Source organism: Pleurodeles waltl, chromosome 6 (genome assembly GCF_031143425.1).
Source record: "Pleurodeles waltl isolate 20211129_DDA chromosome 6, aPleWal1.hap1.20221129, whole genome shotgun sequence".
Classification (NCBI taxonomy): domain Eukaryota; kingdom Metazoa; phylum Chordata; class Amphibia; order Caudata; family Salamandridae; genus Pleurodeles; species Pleurodeles waltl.
Genome location: NC_090445.1, coordinates 420,619,307 through 420,636,783, shown reverse-complemented (window position 1 = coordinate 420,636,783; position 17,477 = coordinate 420,619,307). Strand labels below are relative to the sequence as shown.

The 17,477-nt window shown below is 47.4% G+C and overlaps 1 protein-coding gene across 2 annotated transcripts in view; it reads right to left on the bottom strand.

Annotated features, from left to right (window-relative positions):
* Positions 1-17,477, bottom strand: part of TFEB (transcription factor EB) — a 214,140-nt gene that overhangs the window by 25,903 nt on the left and 170,760 nt on the right. For both annotated transcript variants that reach the window (XM_069238406.1, XM_069238407.1), the window contains exons 4-8: positions 16,556-16,636; positions 16,247-16,367; positions 15,698-15,754; positions 5,451-5,526; positions 3,567-3,714 (exon numbers count right to left, since the gene is read on the bottom strand). In XM_069238406.1, coding sequence (XP_069094507.1) covers positions 3,567-3,714; positions 5,451-5,526; positions 15,698-15,754; positions 16,247-16,367; positions 16,556-16,636 — 483 coding nt within the window. The remainder of the gene's footprint in view (positions 1-3,566; positions 3,715-5,450; positions 5,527-15,697; positions 15,755-16,246; positions 16,368-16,555; positions 16,637-17,477) is intronic.

Sequence of the window (17,477 nt, the reverse complement as noted above, 5' to 3'; positions counted from 1 at the left end):
GGTCACTCCCCTTTCCTTTGTCCAGTTTCGCGCCAGAGCAGGGCTGAGGGATCCCTGAACCGGTGCAGACTGGCTTATGCAGAGATGGGCACCATCTGTGCCCATCAAAGCATTTCCAGAGGCTGGGGGAGGCTACTCCTCCCCAGCCCTGACACCTTATTCCAAAGGGAGAGGGTGTAACACCCTCTCTCTGAGGAAGTCCTTTGTTCTGCCTTCCTGGGCCAAGTCTGGCTGGACCCCAGGAGGGCAGAAACCTGTCTGAGGGGTTGGCAGCAGCAGCAGCTGCAGTGAAACCACGGGAAAGGTAGTTTGGCATTACCCGGGTCTGAGCTAGAGACTCGGGGGATCATGGAATTGTCTCCCCAATGCCAGAATGGCATTGGGGTGACAATTCCATGATCTTAGACATGTTACATGGCCATGTTTGGAGTTACCATTGTGACGCTACACATTTGTCGTGACATATGTGTAGGTCACGTGTGTAATGGTGTCCCCGCACTCACAAAGTCCGGGGAATTTGCCCTGAACAATGTGGGAGCACCTTGGCTAGTGCCAGGGTGCCCACACACTAAGTAACTTAGCACCCAACCTTCACCAGGTAAAGGTTAGACATATAGGTGACTTATAAGTTACTTAAGTGCAGTGGTAAATGGCTGTGAAATAACGTGGACATTATTTCACTCAGGCTGCACTGGCAGGCCTATTTAAGAATTGTCAGATCTCCCTATGGGTGGCACAAGAAATGCTGCAGCCCATAGGGGTCTCCTGGAACCCCAATACCCTGGGTACCTCAGTACCATATACTAGGGAATTATAAGGGTGTTCCAGTATGCCAATGTAAATTGGTGAAATTGGTCACTAGCCTGTTAGTGACAATTTGGAAAGAAAATGAGAGAGCATAGCCACTGAGGTTCTGGATAGCAGAGCCTCAGTGAGACAGTTAGTCATAACACAGGTAACACATACAGGGCACACTTATGAGCACTGGGGCCCTGGCTGGCAGGGTCCCAGTGACACATACAACTAAAACAACATATATACAGTGAAATATGGGGGTAACATGCCAGGCAAGGTGGTACTTTCCTACAATTATCATTTTTTAGTTTACTTTCCAGACTTTCTTGTGATAATTAAGTTGTAGTTGTAATATAATTTCAAGTTGTATTACGAAAGGAGATGTGGAGTATTCTCTCTGGAATCTCAGTGGGCTTTCCTACTATCCGGGTTCCACCTCGAGATTCCATAGAAAGGCAGTTGGCCTATCCTCCTCTCTCCTGCTGGACGTGTTGTTTTAAACAGTAATACATCTCTTACCACTTACAAGACTTCTGGCTTCATTAAGGATTCAAGTATGAGCTGAATGGATTCTATAGGGGGAATTCTTGTTCAGAAAACAAAAACTCCAAGAATCAGGAGCTCAGGAAGGCATGTCAGTTACAGTTTACAGCACAGGTGGATGAGGAGCAGGAGAAGGAAATGGAAAGGGAATATGACAAACTTTTGTTTGTGTCTCCAGAGGAGAGCGGAGGGCCCACAGCAGCAAAGGCCCCTGCCAGATCCAGAGCGAGACAGCAGTATCTACTCCCACAACCTGTCCTCAGAGAAGCTACAGGACAGGAAAGCAGAAATGGACTTCAGGCTGAAGATGGGAAAACTGAAAATGGAGGAGGCAGCTGCCCACAGGTCTGCTGAGTAGAGAAAAGATGAGGTAGAGAAAACCCTGACAAAGGAAAAAGCTGAGGCAGAGAAAGCCTTGGCAAAGGAGAAGGGTGATGCTGACAGGGCCCTGGAGGAAAAGAAGCTGGCCCTGGATAAGGAGAAAGCTGAGGCTGAAAGGGCCCTGGAGGAAAAGAAGCTGGCCCTGGATAAGAAGCATTAATATCCTACAATGCAGAAAACGAGTGGTGATGGGGGTTACTGAGTGCAAAAAGCCATTGCCAATAAACCACTCAAGGAGCCTGTTGTTTAATAGCTGCCTACCTGCCATCTCCATGCTTTACGCTTGCCAAATCAGCTACGCACATGAACAAGTAAACATCAAGTGTTAAGTAAAAAGAAATTCACTTAATAATCGACTGTTTGCAAAAGAAATTCAGACATACTGTAGTTTATATTCGTCCCCCACAGTTCTTCACAAATGTGAAATAAAATTCAATTTATTGCTTATCCCTTAATTTAATTTGACGAGTTTCTTATGCAGTTAGTAGCATTCCACCAGGGAACCAATTCTTATAAAAGAGTGCAATAATTTAACAACTAACCCAAATTTTGAGAGCTCATTGTAATGTCTAGGGTCTAGAAAAAGTGAGATAAGAGTAGATCGTGGAGACAGGATTCTACTTCATCTTCGGAGCTTTGTAATGTACAGTATACACATCACATTGTGTGCCTCTGCAAGGTGGTTTATGCTCAAATACAGCACCTTTTCCAGACTATGTCAAAGATCTTTGAGGAAAGGTAGAAAATGGCTGAAACGGACAAAGGGTCGGCTATTTGTAAGGGTTAGGGAAAGGTGACACTGAATGTGCACAAAGGTTTGAAAACATTATCCATTTAATATGGGATTTGGTAAAAGGTGTGGGTAATCTGTTGGCTGAAAGATCCCCAGTCACAAATGCCCTCGCTAGTAGTACAAAGTGGAACCTTTGCATTCGCCTTAAAATATCTGGAAATAAATCAATCAAAGCAAATCAAATAGGTCTCAACTGTTGGTTTCACTAATGCAATACTGCTACAGGAGAGACCTTTAAACTTACTGCACCTACTGCTTGGCATAGGCCACAGCACTACCGCCATCCCAAGGGACACTGTCTATAGTACGACACCTCTTAACCTCTGACACCTCCTAACCCCTCTCATAAACACGTCCCTGCCAGAGCCATCAGTCTCCCAGCATCAGCAGTCACACGCTGGCGCGCTCAGTGCCAGCAGCTCTTGCTGACACTGTCACAGATGCCACAGGGCCGGCCACAAAATGGTTTACGTGGGCTTAGCAGGGAATGAGAGCAGTGTGGAAGAGGAGGATGTCGTTTATACATGTGGGGTGCAGGGAGTGAGTGTGGGACCTGGCCTTGAGATGCAGGGGGTCAGGTGTGTGAGAGCTGGCAGAAGGTGCAGTGGGTGGAGTAGGGGAGACAGTTTGCTGTGTGGGGACTCGGTTGGTGTATTGTGAGAGCTGTCAGTGGGGTGCGGAAAAATGAGTGGGTGGGGCAGATGGCAGCAGTGTTCCTGGGTAGCATGAGTGTAACAAAATGATGTGTGGATGTGTAGATGATGGAGTATTAGAAGTCATACTAAGATGCAAGGATTTTGAAGTCTGTTAGTGGAGAGCGGGGAATACAGACGGGAGTGCAGGGTATGGGACAGATGTGAGCATTTAAAGCAGATTGCAGTGAAGATGATAGTACTGGAGTAACCAGAACATGTAGTGGATGTGAGCTCTGTCAATAGAGTGGAGGGGATAGACTAGGTGTTAAAATGGGGTGCTAGGGAGTGAGTGTGAGACAAAGTGTGTGAGTGAACAGTGTCGTTTAAGGTTAAGGAGGGTTGATGTGTAGGGTGGTCACCTGTATGCGATGCCAAAGCTGCTCGTTGGTCATCTTGAGTTGCCTCGAGTGGGTTTCCAACTCTCTGAGCTTTTGCTGTTCCTTCTGCATCCGCCGTATGTAATCCACAGAAGCCTTCAGAATAGTTCCTTTATTCCAACGTAGGTCACTGAGGAAGAAGATACAAACAAGCACCAATAAAAACCATAGAAAAATGGCCACCAGCGGAAGAAAAACTCCTTGTCCTGAAACGTTAACATCCCATAGCATAGCTTTCGATTGAGTTCAGGGGCTACTTCGATTTAATCACCAGTGGAAACAGTGGCCCCACCACGCAAAATGCAAACAATAAGGGAGGAGAGGTGAAAGAAGAAGGAATATGTGCACAAAGAGTATCCTTCACCCTGCGAATGATGGGAACTGGCCATTAAACTCGGAATCTGGATTAGGCAGCAGAAATAAACCTTTGCCAACCAGAGTACACAAAGACAACCTCCTGCTCCCATACTTACTAGTTAATGTCTAATTTTGTTCGTATCTGGTGTTAAATGTGAAGCACACCTTTCCTTTCATAAGAGCTGAAGAACTACATAAAACTGTTAAATATGTATATAAATAAACAGGCGTTTGACTATAAACCTCCGAAAACAATCACAGGTATACAAAGGGAAACATCAGCCCACATGCAGGAAACCCATGGTCAGAATACCTCACAGAACCGTGGCCAACGCACACGGAGAAACATTAGCCATGAAAATGAGGAACCATTACCCCGGAAGCAGAGAGAAATCTTCACCTGGATGCAGGGCGAAACATTGGCAAGGATACACGAGACATCTTTGCAAGACCATTGTAGTACCTGACATATCCAAAATCTGATGTGAACGGACGGGCTTGGAAGATCCCCATTTTGTTGTAAGCAAGCCTCTCAGTGAGTATGGGGAGAGTACCGTTGAAGTTATGCCCAGTGGTATTTTTTCAGCAGTTGGAAAGGTATTCTTCCTTATGTCTGGGGATGATCACCAGTGGTGGGGATGGAGACACCAGTTACTGTTCTGGGGTACAAAGGATAACTGATCTGATATCCTAAATGCTGCACAGGTAGAAAGACTACCCTGTCTGATGTGCTTCAAGGGTTGAAAAGTACGTATTTTAGGGTATGACAGGCTACTCACGCGGAAAGGGAACACAGAAGGTGGGGAGGGCGAGCAGACACTCTTCATGATTTAATACTCTTTTCCCTCTGTATCTGCCGTACTTCTCTGTTGTGTTTGTGCTTGGTATTTCGGCTGGAGTGCTATGTGGCGAGTGGCATTTTGTGGAAAGATAAGGTTTAAGTGTATCATGGAATTGTGGTTTTGAGTGTGATCATAAGGGGTTGGGCACTGCTAGGTTCCCCAGAGCACATGTGCACATTGGCTGTGTTTGCATTTACTTGCTTTATATTGTTCCATCTATAAGGAAGGGATGCAGCATTCTGTGCATGTTCTATTTCCCTGTCTCAGTCAGTAATTGGTAGCTTTGAGGCAGCGAGGCTTCTATGTATGTACGAGGCACTGAATATTTCATACAGGTATGTCCTAAGGGGTAGCCACCTGGAGACCGAAGCCAGAGACGGATCACTACATTCCGATCGCTCCTGCTGGGCCTTTACATACACAGAACATAAGAGTAACTGTAATAGGCAAGATTCACATAGAAACGGTAAGCCTGTGATCATCTAAAAACGTGCAGTTTTCAATAGGCTACTACTGACATCTAGCTCTCCGTGGCAAGTTCCTAACCAAGAGCAACGGAAGGGATGTCTGTAACATGTTATCACTGGGTAGTGATGCTCCGACTCACAGGACACTGACTTAAGGGATGCTGGGTGAGAGTGGTGCTGATGACAGGGCTCATACTCACAGATCGCTGGCCTTAGGGATGAGCAGTCCCAGTTCTTTGATCCGGTCATTGATGTTGAACCGCCGTCTTCTTTCAACTAAAAGAAAATGGAAACTGGTTGAAAGAACTATATTTTACACCAGAACAATCTGAGATCCATCAGCAGTGAATAGTCCGGACCCAGGAGAAACAGTGAAACAAAGTTAATGACAAAGGGGCCAAACGAAGAACGCACAGTCTGTTTTTGGAAAAGCTGGAAATCAATACGAAATAGCTCTTCACTCAAATCCCGAACCTCAGCTAATGAAAGGGAGCATCTGTTCTATGGACATTGATCAGCGCACTGACCTAACCTTACCGGTCACTTGAAACAACTCTGGGTGAGAATGCTGCAAAAAGGTGGAGGTGGAGTGGTGAGTTTGCATGGATGTCCAACTTTTCTGACCATTACTGGATGAATCAACCATTATTGTAAAAATGGCGAGTTCAGTGTATGTGGTGAGCCATTATTCATCATCTCTCTGGATAGTGAAGTGAGCTGTGGCAGTTTCTTTTTTCTTTGAAGCTTTATTTCGATTTTTAAGCAAACGTACATAGACTAATGATACATGTGTAGTTGACATGACACAGACTGAACATATTCATGAAATACAAATAAATAAGTCACTAGACAAATAGTCAGGGCTACAAGAGTGTATCAGGGATCAGAGCGTTACAAGCGGCTCATACAGTTTTGGGTACATCCATGACAGGGTTAGCCCACCTCCCCGAGGAGAGAAAATACTCTGGTACTCCCTGCAGTCAGAACGAGCAGCCGATGTAACCATTCATGTCCAGCGCCTCTCTATACTGCCAAACTCAGTGTACTGTGTGTGCACTAGGCAATCCTAATAGTCTTCACACCCCCGTGCGCGCACAAGGCTGTTGGCCCATTTTTTCCCTCATCAGTAGGCGCCTCCTCTCTGGGTTGAGCCAATAGTGCCCGATAGGGTCCCAAAATATCTTTTGGGCGGCGGACGACCGGGAGCAATTGTTGGTAAATATCCCATAGAGTACTGCAGTATGCCATGTCCACGTGCCAATCCTTCAAAGTTGAGAGCAGTCCCCGACCCCGGCTAGTACTATTCTGCGTCTCGCAAGCAGCAATGCAATGACCACCAGCCGCATGGAGGCTCCTGGAATGTGTCTGTCGTAAACCAGCAACATCACCACGGAGGCCGACTGGATGTGCCCACCGACAATCTCCCCAGGCTGCACCAACACTGCCTGCCAAAAGCGCTGCACTCCCGGGCAAGCCGCACGGGCAAACTCCGCCTTCCCCTCGGTACATCGGACACAACAAAAGTTATTGCGGGAACCGTATCGGAACAGACAAGCCGGTGTATAATACACCCTGGTAAGATATTTGAAATGCAGTAGCCTGTGCCGGCGGCTCAGAGAAACAGACTTCACGACTGAGCAACAACAGGTCCACTGCTTGTCGCTGATGGTTATATCCGGCTCCCCCTGCCAGTCGAGCCTTATCTCCGTGATTCGAGGCCGCTTTGCCTCTTGTGTGAATATGTAACGTTTTACTATAATGTGCTGTGGTGCAGTCATTTGCAACAAGCGTTTTAACACCAATAACTGGGGGCTTGAGCACGTTCTCCCTGAGAAGGTCACGTTTCATGTGGCCTGCACTGAAATAACGAAACTGGGCCAGGACAGAAGGCTCATTGGCTGACCTGCTCTCAACTGCACATCCCTCCATCCTGGAAGAAATGTTCCATAGTCATCAGACAGCCCCCCACAATGCACTCGCCGCCCCTCGTTCCTGGCCCGGGGGAACCACGACCACCACTCTAAGGGAACACAGAGGCGAATACAAGGATCTGGCCTGCTGTTCCAGCAACTGGTGCCAGGAGTAGACCGTCACGTTCAAAGGATCACAAAAATGGTGCTGCTCAAGCTTAGCAAGCAACATCTGGCGCAGCAACAGTGGGGAGGAGGCATCGCGCAAGAACCACAGATGTGGTAGGTCCCTTGAGCCAGTAGTGAGCGAACATGCGCTGTGCAGCCCTGTAGTAGGTCTCTAAATCCGAGGCATTCAACTCTCCCATGTCATCTGGCAAAGTCAGTAGGTCTCAGCTCACCCGTGGCTGTCTCCGGGCCCCTGCCAGCTGGACCAAAAGAGTGAGCAAGTTGCTAAACACCACACGTGGTATCAGAATTGGGGTATTTGTGAATAAAAACAGAAAACGGGGAAACACCACCATCTTCATTATGGCTATATGCCCACTGAGCGACAGGGGGAGCTTTATCCATCGTTCTCCAATAGCTACTGCACCGCAGTGCCATAATTATCCATCAAAACCAGTAATGGATTGGTGTGGACCTGTATTCCCCAATAACACACCATATGCGTAGTCCATTGTAATGGGCACTCCAGTTGCACCACTGTTGTGGCCACAGTGAGCAGGAATATCAGAGGGATTTATTCCAATTAATGTGTAGGCCTGAATGTCTGCATAACCGTACGACTTCTCGAAGGACCGGAGATAAGGTATGCTCAGGATTGCGAACATAAAGAAGAGAGTTGTCTGCATATGCAGAAATGATAAAATTGTATTGTGGAAACCAAAACCCCCTGTGAGCATGATACTCGTGAAGCACGCAAGCTAGCGGCTCAGCGACCAGTGCATACAATAACGGTGACAGGTGGTATCTCTGTCTGATCCCCCTTGTGATGTCTATGGCATGAGTGACCATACCATTAACCCGGATGCACGCAGCCAGCCGCGCATGGAGCACCCGAACAATCTGTAAAAAAAAAAAAAAAAAAAAATCTCCAACACTGATGCACCTCAGTACTGCTAGCATAAACCCCCCATACTACGGAATCAAACACTTTTCCATCGTTCAGAAACACTGGCACACACCTCAGGTTTGACATGAGTGACCACACCAAAAAGCATTCAGAGGTTGTTCAATGGTGATAGACCTGTGACCTGGGATAAACCTGGCTTGTTCTGGGCCCACCATGCCTGGGAGAAACAGTGCCGACCAGCTGGCCAGAATTTTCACAAAATTCTTTGTATCTACGTTCTGTAGTGACAACAGCCTGTAGGATGCGCAGCAATCGGCCGGTTTACCCAGTTTTAAGAGGGTGACCAGTAGACCCTGCTTCACCATCTCTTCATAAAGAGTGACCAGATGCGAAACAAGCATACCTTAATAGGCCTTATTAAAGACTACCTTTAGCCTGTCCATGTCAGGTGCTTTACTGCTAGGCATATCTTACGGAGCTGCCAGTATCTCCGCAGGATGCAGTGGGACCATGAGGTGTTCCCTATGTTCCGCCGAGAGCCACTTCATGGCAATATGTGCTAGACAGCAAAACCACAAAATAAAATGATGGACTGAGTGTTGAAACTTTTCCAACACTCACCCCCAGTCACATATCTGGGTTTAATCCATTGTTATTTTGCTCGCCATGTCACCCCAGTTTCGACCCAGCCATATGCAAATCAATCTTAACGCTGCTCCCCATGGAAAAAGTCCAGCCCAAACTGCCAAACCAGGTCCTCCCTGGACCGGAAACAAGCATCCTAGGACCGGTTTAGGGGTACCACCCCTCATCAGCCAGGCTATCTCGAATCTAGTAGCGCAGCGAGCAAGGGACCCATGTCTGGGCATAAGCTTGCCACGTAGGGTGCACATAGCCTGGTATGCCCAGACATGGGTCCCTTGTTCCCATGGGGAGCAGGGTCAAGACCGATTTGCATATGGCTGGGTCCAAACTGGGGTGGCATGGTGAGCAAAAGAATGATTAATTAAACCCAGATCTGTGCCTGGGGATGAGAGCGTGAGAAATGTGAGTACTCCGTCCATCATTCTTTTATGTTGCTAAAGTTGCCCTAAGTGGCCCTGGTTTGTCCAGATGTGGATCCCTTGCTCAATGTGCCACTGGATTCAAGCTAGCCTGGCTGATGAGCGTTGATACCCTAAAGCCAGTCTCAGGATGATTGCTTCCGGTCCAGGGAGGACCTGGCCTGGCAGGTTGGGATAGACTGTTCCCATGGGGTGCAGGGTCAAAACTGATTTGCATATGGCTGGGTCCAAACTGGGGTGGCATGGTGAGTAAAAGAGCAATAGTTTAAACCCAGATCTGTGACTGGAGGGGAGTGTATGAAAAATTTCAACACTCCATCCATCATGCTTTTGTGTTGCTAAAGTCGCCCTAAGTGGCCTGGTATGTCCAGACGTGGGTCCCTTGCTCACTGTGCCACTGGATTCAAGCTAGCCTGGTTGATGAGGGGTGATACCCCAAAACCAGTTTCAGGATGCTTGTTTCCGGTCCAAGGAGGACCTGGCCTGGTAGGTCAGGATGCACTGTTCCCATGGGAAGCAGGGTCAAGACTGATTTGCATATGGCTGGGTCCAAATTGGGGGGGCATGGTGAGCAAATGGATTAAACCCAGATCTGTGACTGGGGGTGAGTGTCTGAAAGGTTTCAGCACTCCGTCCATCATCCTTTTGCGTTGCTAAATATGTGCTATGTAGTCAGCCACGGCACAATCGTCTTGTGAGCCGTGACGTGTATAGCTCCACATAGTAACTGCAAAACTGTTCTGAGACCTATTCTGTCATATTCAGAAGCATCCCCCGTTCATCCCATACCGCCAAGACCATATCATCCTCATGCCTAGAGCGCAGGAGTTTGAAAACACTGCTCCTCAATGCTTGTCTTTGCCACATGCCTGTACAGTCGCGTATTTTCCTGTGGTTGACTTCACTCTGCGTTAAGTCATGATACTCCTCCAACTTGTCCTGTGTGTCTTTCAGCAAACTCTGCTCTGCTGTCTTCCTGTGCCTTTGTTCTAAATCCACAATTTCTGCCTCCAACCACGCCAGCCTGCCGTGCTGTGCCCTTAGCACTCCAGCATGCTTGGAGTTAGTGACCCCCAAATATAAACCTTAAGGGTCTCCCATAGGGTTGCGAATTTCGTTACTGAACCAAGATTAATGCAAAGAAGTCCTCTATTGTCTGCGCAAGCTCCTCCTGAAACACAGCATCTAAGAGAGTGTAGTAGGAACAGCCATGAAAACGTGGGTGGGCATGGGCTGCGTAATTCCAGCTCCATCAAGACCAGCGACTGGTCCGAGTAAGTGCAAGGCAAAGGCTCACAGTGCTGCACTCATGGCACCAGACTTCTAGTTAGTAACCAAAAGTCTGTGCACATGTGGATGTCGTTCACCATGGAATAATGGGTGTACCCCACCCCTGTGGGGAACCTATGGCACCAGACTTCCAACAGGCCACACTGTGCTGCTATCGCATGGGCTGCTGCTAATGGCCGTCAAGGTGGCCCCCTGGAGCGCTCTTGATCAAGACACAACACACAATTGAAATCTCCTCTCCAGACCTGGGGTAAATCCCCGCATTGAGCCAGGAGGGAGCGCGACATGTGATAAAACTGCAGGCCATCATAATTAGGTCCATACACCCCCACCAACAGTGCCACATATCATCCTTATAACAGTGCTCCACTACATATCTGCCAACCGGATCCACGCATACCTCTTATAGTTTAACACCTGAGCCCCTCCAAACTCAAATCAACACGTCCCTATCATGTGTAGTGAAGCCAGCCGCACAGCTAACACCTTGCATATGACGCTTTGTTAGTACACCACTCCCAGGCACTAGGTGGGTCTCCTGTACAATAGCTATATGGATTATATGGTGCTGCAAGTATGCTACTACCTTGCGTATCTTCCAAGAGTAATTCAGGCCCCTGACATTCCAGGTAAGGAACTTTAGCAGCAACAGGCCCGAGTGCCCAGCGCTGCTCCACTCGCATCATCTACCATCACTCTGTGACTGACATGGCCAAGTCAAACCAACGGTCACAGCACTCTCAGTCTGTGATCAGTGCCCATGCACCTAGAATGGTTAAAACAAACTAAAGCCACTCCCCACCCATACTGAACCCCAGCAACACGCACAGCGAAAGGGTTTTCTCACCCTAGCTCACCCATTACCCATCCAACAGAACCCAAAACTCAGCTATGTGGTGCACACATGGGGGAAGATGTTATCCAGCCAGTCTCCCCCCCCCCCACTTCGTTAAGTTACAGGGGGACATGAAATAAGCATAATGTGTGTGCTGCAACAAATAACAGTTGCACATGACTGACTACCCCAGCCGCTCATGTCAGGATCAGACACACTGTTTTAAAGTAGAGAACCACCACAAACTATTCAGTAGGTGCTAGTCCTGCTCCTCCAAGTCCTGGGAAACTGCTGTATCACAGTCCTCTGATCTGGGGATGTGATGCTGCGTCCCCACTGTTGCACGGTGGTTGAGGATTTGCTGCAGTTGTTTCGGGTCCCCAAAGATCATCACCTTCCTATCAACCACCATCCACAAGACGTGTAGGACAGAGCATGCTGTATTGCATTTGCAGTTCTTGCAGTTTGCGTTTGGCCAGGATAAACTACGTCTGAGCATTCTGGACCTGCTGCTTGATTTCCAATGGTTTGTGGAGCGCCGCATCTTGCTCTCTATAATTCAAAAGTCTTGGTATGATGGGGCAAGGTTTTGCTCCAGGTACTGGGCACGGTGCCAGCGAGCGATGGGCATGATCAACCACAAAGATGTCTGAGAATGTCACATGCCCCAAGAGATCAGTGAGGAGGTGCTCCACATACAGTTCCATATTGTCAATGTTCGAGGATTCTGTCAGCCCCAGAATACGAAGGTTATTACTGTGCGAACTGGCCTAAAGATCCTCCACCTTCGACTGCAGCGTTAGTAATGTGTTATCCATTTGTTTCTGTGTTAACCACACAGTGACGTGCTCATCTTCCACCTCTGACACGCCTCTCAACCATGTCCAAGTGGTCAGTGTGTTTGTCTAGGCTTTCCAACATGTGAACCATTTGGAAGGACAATGCGTCGATCTTGCTGTCAATTTTTGTAAGACTGTGTTACATAGTGGGCAGGATCTATTGCAATTCAGTGCCCACTTCTGGAATGACATCATCCCATCCGGCCTCCACTGTAGCGTCATCATCACAAGGTTTGGGCGTCTTCCACAGGTCAAAATGCAATCTGGGCTGTATCCAGTCTGTTTTGCCCAAGATGCAAGGGTGCCACGTGGAGTTCTCACACAAGATTACAGAACCTACCAGTGCAGTAGGTGGTAGTCCTGGAGGTGGGCCAATGCAACAGCCGCAGTAAGGACCAACTGCACACTGCTATTGTGGGCCGTTGGTGTTGGTGAGCCAGTGCAAAATATTGGAGGGGAGGGTCCGGCGGGGCACTCCTCAAGAGGACGCACTGTCTCACTATGTACCTCGGGGCCTCTGAGGCCCCTGTGCAGCCCCCAGCACCACTTGCGTAGGTCTCTAGAGTCAGGCCGGTCTCTGCAAGCTTGGCACCCTGGAAGTGGGGCCCAATGTGAACAAAGGAAGGTACTTACCTCACCTTTGTTAAAACACTGCTCTAGGCTTTCCCAGACCCATAATGGACCTCAGATAAGTAAACGCTTCTGGGCCAATTGCTGCTCGCCCACTCCATTAGTAGTTCGCATGGGCCAAAAACCCTTCTCTGCCTCGCATGTAGCACCTGCTTCTCCTCTGTGCAGTGAGTCCTCAGGTTTCTCCCGTGCTCTCAGGTGTTACATACATGCCCGCAAAATCCCCACACCTTTGAAGCCCCCCAGCAGTCTTCACTTGAGCTGCGCTTTGGCCATGACACCAGGCCCGATCTAGTAGGCATAAGATAGGACACATCTGTGTCCTCAGGCCCAGCTGCCCTCTACTCGTTGACTGCAGCTGCAAACTTGGACCCGGGGACCCCGTACCTCACTCGCTGCATCCTCGCATGTGCGGGTAGATCAGGCCTGGTCACTGGTGTCTCAAATGGGCCACATATATGCAGCCTCATACTGGGCACTCTCCGCTCACAGCCGGCATCAACAGATGTCAATACAGGGCCTGATACTCTCACGGGTCCCCCGCTACCCCACAGGCACCTCGCTGGGTTAGATGCTTCAGGCCAAAGTGCGTTGACAACGGATAGGCCGCACTGTCGTCTCGCGAGGCCTGTCCCCTCTGCAAGTTGTCTTGCGGTCCCGGTCTTGCTGTGTGCGATGGTTTATGCCCGCTCCTTGCTTACCGGGCCGCCCTGAAATGGAGCCTCGCTATCACCAGGGGCCCCAGGTACTCCATGGACTCTCCTGGGCAGCCGTGGCCTTCCGCTGCCTGTAGGCCTCACAGCGATTCCGGGCAAACAGCGGCATCCGAATAACTTTCTTTCGGCTCTCAAATGTTCTATAACTGAATTAGACTACATACGGGCGCTTTGGCAGACATTCAGCTATACTGAGCATCAGGATGATGTAGGATTTATTCCCAGCTGAAGGAGATCATCTAAATGGTCATCTTCTGGACCGGCCAGCTCCACCCCATAACTGTGGCAGTTTCTTTTGTTCTGCTGAGTTCATAGTTCATTAAAACTCCATTCTTGCCAATTTGAACACGTTCTCTCTCAATAGCAACAATGAAATTCGGATTCAGGGTAATGTTTGACACTTCCGACAGGATCCCTGTGTGAAAGGGAAGAACATACGATTTATTCTTCATTATCAAAGTGTTACTACTGGTTACATAATGTGCAGATCTGATAATCAAATTCGAAACTGCTGCACTGTCAGCTGGAAAAAAAGAGCAATAACGCATTACCCAGGAAGTCTCCAAATGGTCTTTAAATGGTTCCTTTGACGTTAAACAGAAGAGTCGCACCCCAGGGCAAGAAGCTTTATTGTTCAGCCACCATCTTGCCAATGTAAAGGTACCACCAAGACTGCGGCGATGTCTTTGGACAGGAAGCCACCCATGGATCATGCCGTCTGAAGGTTAGAATGAGCCAACAGATGACTTTGAACAGGAAATACCCTAGGTATGCGCAAGTTGAAGGAACTAGTAAAGGCATGCACATAGAGGGACTGGATGCACTGGACTATTCCATTTGATGGCCATTTCACAGTATGGAACCACTGTCCTTGTTTGCACCATGTTGCACATTTAATTAGTGCACCATGCGGTGCACAGACAGGGCACCTTATTACTGATAATGTGCTGCCCACAAGGCAGCATCAAATGTGCGCTGCCGTGGGTGCAGCGCCTTAGTGAAAGAACGACAGGCTGATTGAAGCAGACGGTCTGCTTTTCAAAGGGCAGGTGGTGCCACCTTGCCCCTGGAGGGCGGTGCAGTGAGTGACTGCACCCACCTGCAGAGGTAAATCATGGGGTAAGGTGTCCTTTTTTCCAGAGGATAGCACTGACTGTGCGTCACCTTTTTGTGGCCTGCACCCGTATCCATAACACTGTGCTGTTGCAGAGGCAAAGTGATACCTCACATTCCTGGGTCCAACCCGATGCACATGAGAGAACACCACTTTGGAAGAGTGCTGGCACTACATATGTGCTGGCGCTATCTGTATTACAGAAGGGCCCCGCATAAGCACCTGCTGCCCCTTCCCCTTCCATAATACTAAAGTGCATCACAGGGACAGGAAGCAGGCACACATGCTTGTTGCACCCTGGAGAACCTTACATAATACGACCCCTAGATGTTCTCAGTTAGTCTTTGGACAGAACCCTGAGTTGTAAAACCTCAACACAGCATAGAATTCCTCAAAAATTTACACATTTCCAGCCAATTATAAGGCAACTTAAAGTTAAACTTAAATGGGCTACTTTGAGTGTTTGTACAAGATATGCAAAATTGATCCTACGTGTTCCTGTTCCAACACAAACCTAAAGTCAGAGAAGAATACCATGTAAAGACCCACACTAAAATTTTTGCAAAACACAGATTAGCAGAATATTGACTTTACATAAACATCTTCCCATTCGACATGCACCTAATCTACTATAAAGCACGTGCACTCAAATATTCCAGCACTGGAGTTAGAATACTAAATTAACTTCATCCTAATGCATGCGGCACATGAGTCTGGTTGGCTTTATGAATTAAACACAGGTCAACATTTTATAGGAAGATACAAGTAAGGTCGAGATTTTGGCAGTCTATTTTTTTAAGATATGTTTTTGCAGCCTAAGTTTTCACATGAAACCAGAGATGTCCTTGAGGTCTATATGGAGGAAACTGTTTAACAAATAATGGGTGCAGACAATGTCTGTTCTATGTTATTGTGTGTGCATTCACACAAGAAGGGTGTCAGCACCTTGAGGTCAAACTTCAATAAAGACTTACTCAGGTTGTGGTTGTCTTTCTTCTGACGTTCTTTGACCATTGCTCGATTCTCTGCATCTGAAAAACAAAAAAGAGGAACAGATAATGTCAAAAAATTAAATTCCTCTAGTCTCACATTGAGCACCTCAAGTATTCGCTTAACTCCAAAGCATCAAATTTGTTCTGCTTGTCAGTTGAAACACTGCTTCCATATCTTTCCAAACGTTTCTCAAGAATACCAATCCTGGGTCTGTGGCTAGAAGAGATGTTCTTACTCAGATATGTGCAAGCAACCTGAAAGGATGCAGCCATCAAGCTAACATTAAAAGGTGTGCATCGCTAGATGTTGAAACCTGACATGAAACACTTGAACTGGAAGTAGACATTTAGGATCCCTGTACGTGGACATACAGTGCCAAAGGCAGGGTTATCCAGGATATCAGATGTGCTGAAAGTTGCAATCGCATTGGATGGTGCGTAAATGTTTTTACTCAGACTCATCTCCCGTGTGTTCAGTTACTGAAGCAATTGATGAAAGATTGCAAAAAGCCAGCCATAGGCCATCCCCACCTGAAAGCTCCTGTTTGATGGCCAAGTCAGGGGGGCAGGAGTTGCTAGTCACGCCAATGACTGATGCAGTCACTCTGCAGTCATCACCATACAAGTCCATGTGATTTCCAGAGAAAGGCAGCTGCAGAACATGGAGATGGACAGGAACAAACATTATTTTGGTAGATCAGCTAAAGGTTTCAGCTACACCAAAGCAATTGCCTCCAGTCTTGCCCTTCACAGCCTCTCCATCTATATCTTTACGTCACCATTCAACACTTTCCCTTTCAGCTGCCCTCCCATGAGTTTCTAAAGTAGTTTATCACGTACCGTGTTAGGCACCGAGATCGCTGGGTCAATGTAGCCTAAAACATCATCCAAGTTTATGATGTCATCAATGACCTCATCCATCTGAAAAAAAGCAAACGTAGGACTTAATTTAAAGACTAGCAGAACAGGCCCACATTCTTATAAAAATGTTATGTGTATCCAAGCTCCTGTCTCTGTCCCCCATCTCGTCTTTTCCAACCCAGCTTCTACCATCACCTCCCTCAATGTTTCTTCCAATTCTCTTTTGATGTTTGCTTGAGTTACTGACTAACGTTGCTTCAAAAGTGGATTACCCTTCCTCTTAAAATAGGCAGTGTAATTACATGCTCCAATTTTTTTAAATAAACAGTCTATGGTCTTTCTTTTTGTGTGTTAAACCCTTAACTCCTGTTGTGAGCCGAAAGAGGTAGAGGTGCTGAACAAATGAGCAAACTAAAGGCTAATTTATCCTCCTTCAATTGCATTTATATTGATACAGGAACTGCTTTGTAATATTTGAGCTATCATGAGTGACAGGGATGTGGGCTCCACATAAAAATACACTGGAGTCATCAGGGATTCGACTACGAAGGAACGTAAAAGGATGTGTGTTTCCTCTTTCTGTTTTTTTGTAAACTCTGTCTAATAATACACAAACAAAAGTAACAGACACATAAAATATCATGGGTCAGTGCAGCCAGTAAATCTTTCTTCATAGTAATTAACCAGTTCCATTAAATAATCTACTGTCCTATTTTTTTATTACAGACCTGAGAGGTGACATGGCATTTGCACCTGTGTTCGGATAGAGTGGTAAAGATGTGTTTTCAGCCAGGTGGCGCTTTGATGTGCTGAACGTCCTGTTATGTTGTGGCCCATGTCAGGTATCAATGATTTAGAAGTACAGGATAAAACCCTCGTTCTATTTGTCCCTTTGATATAT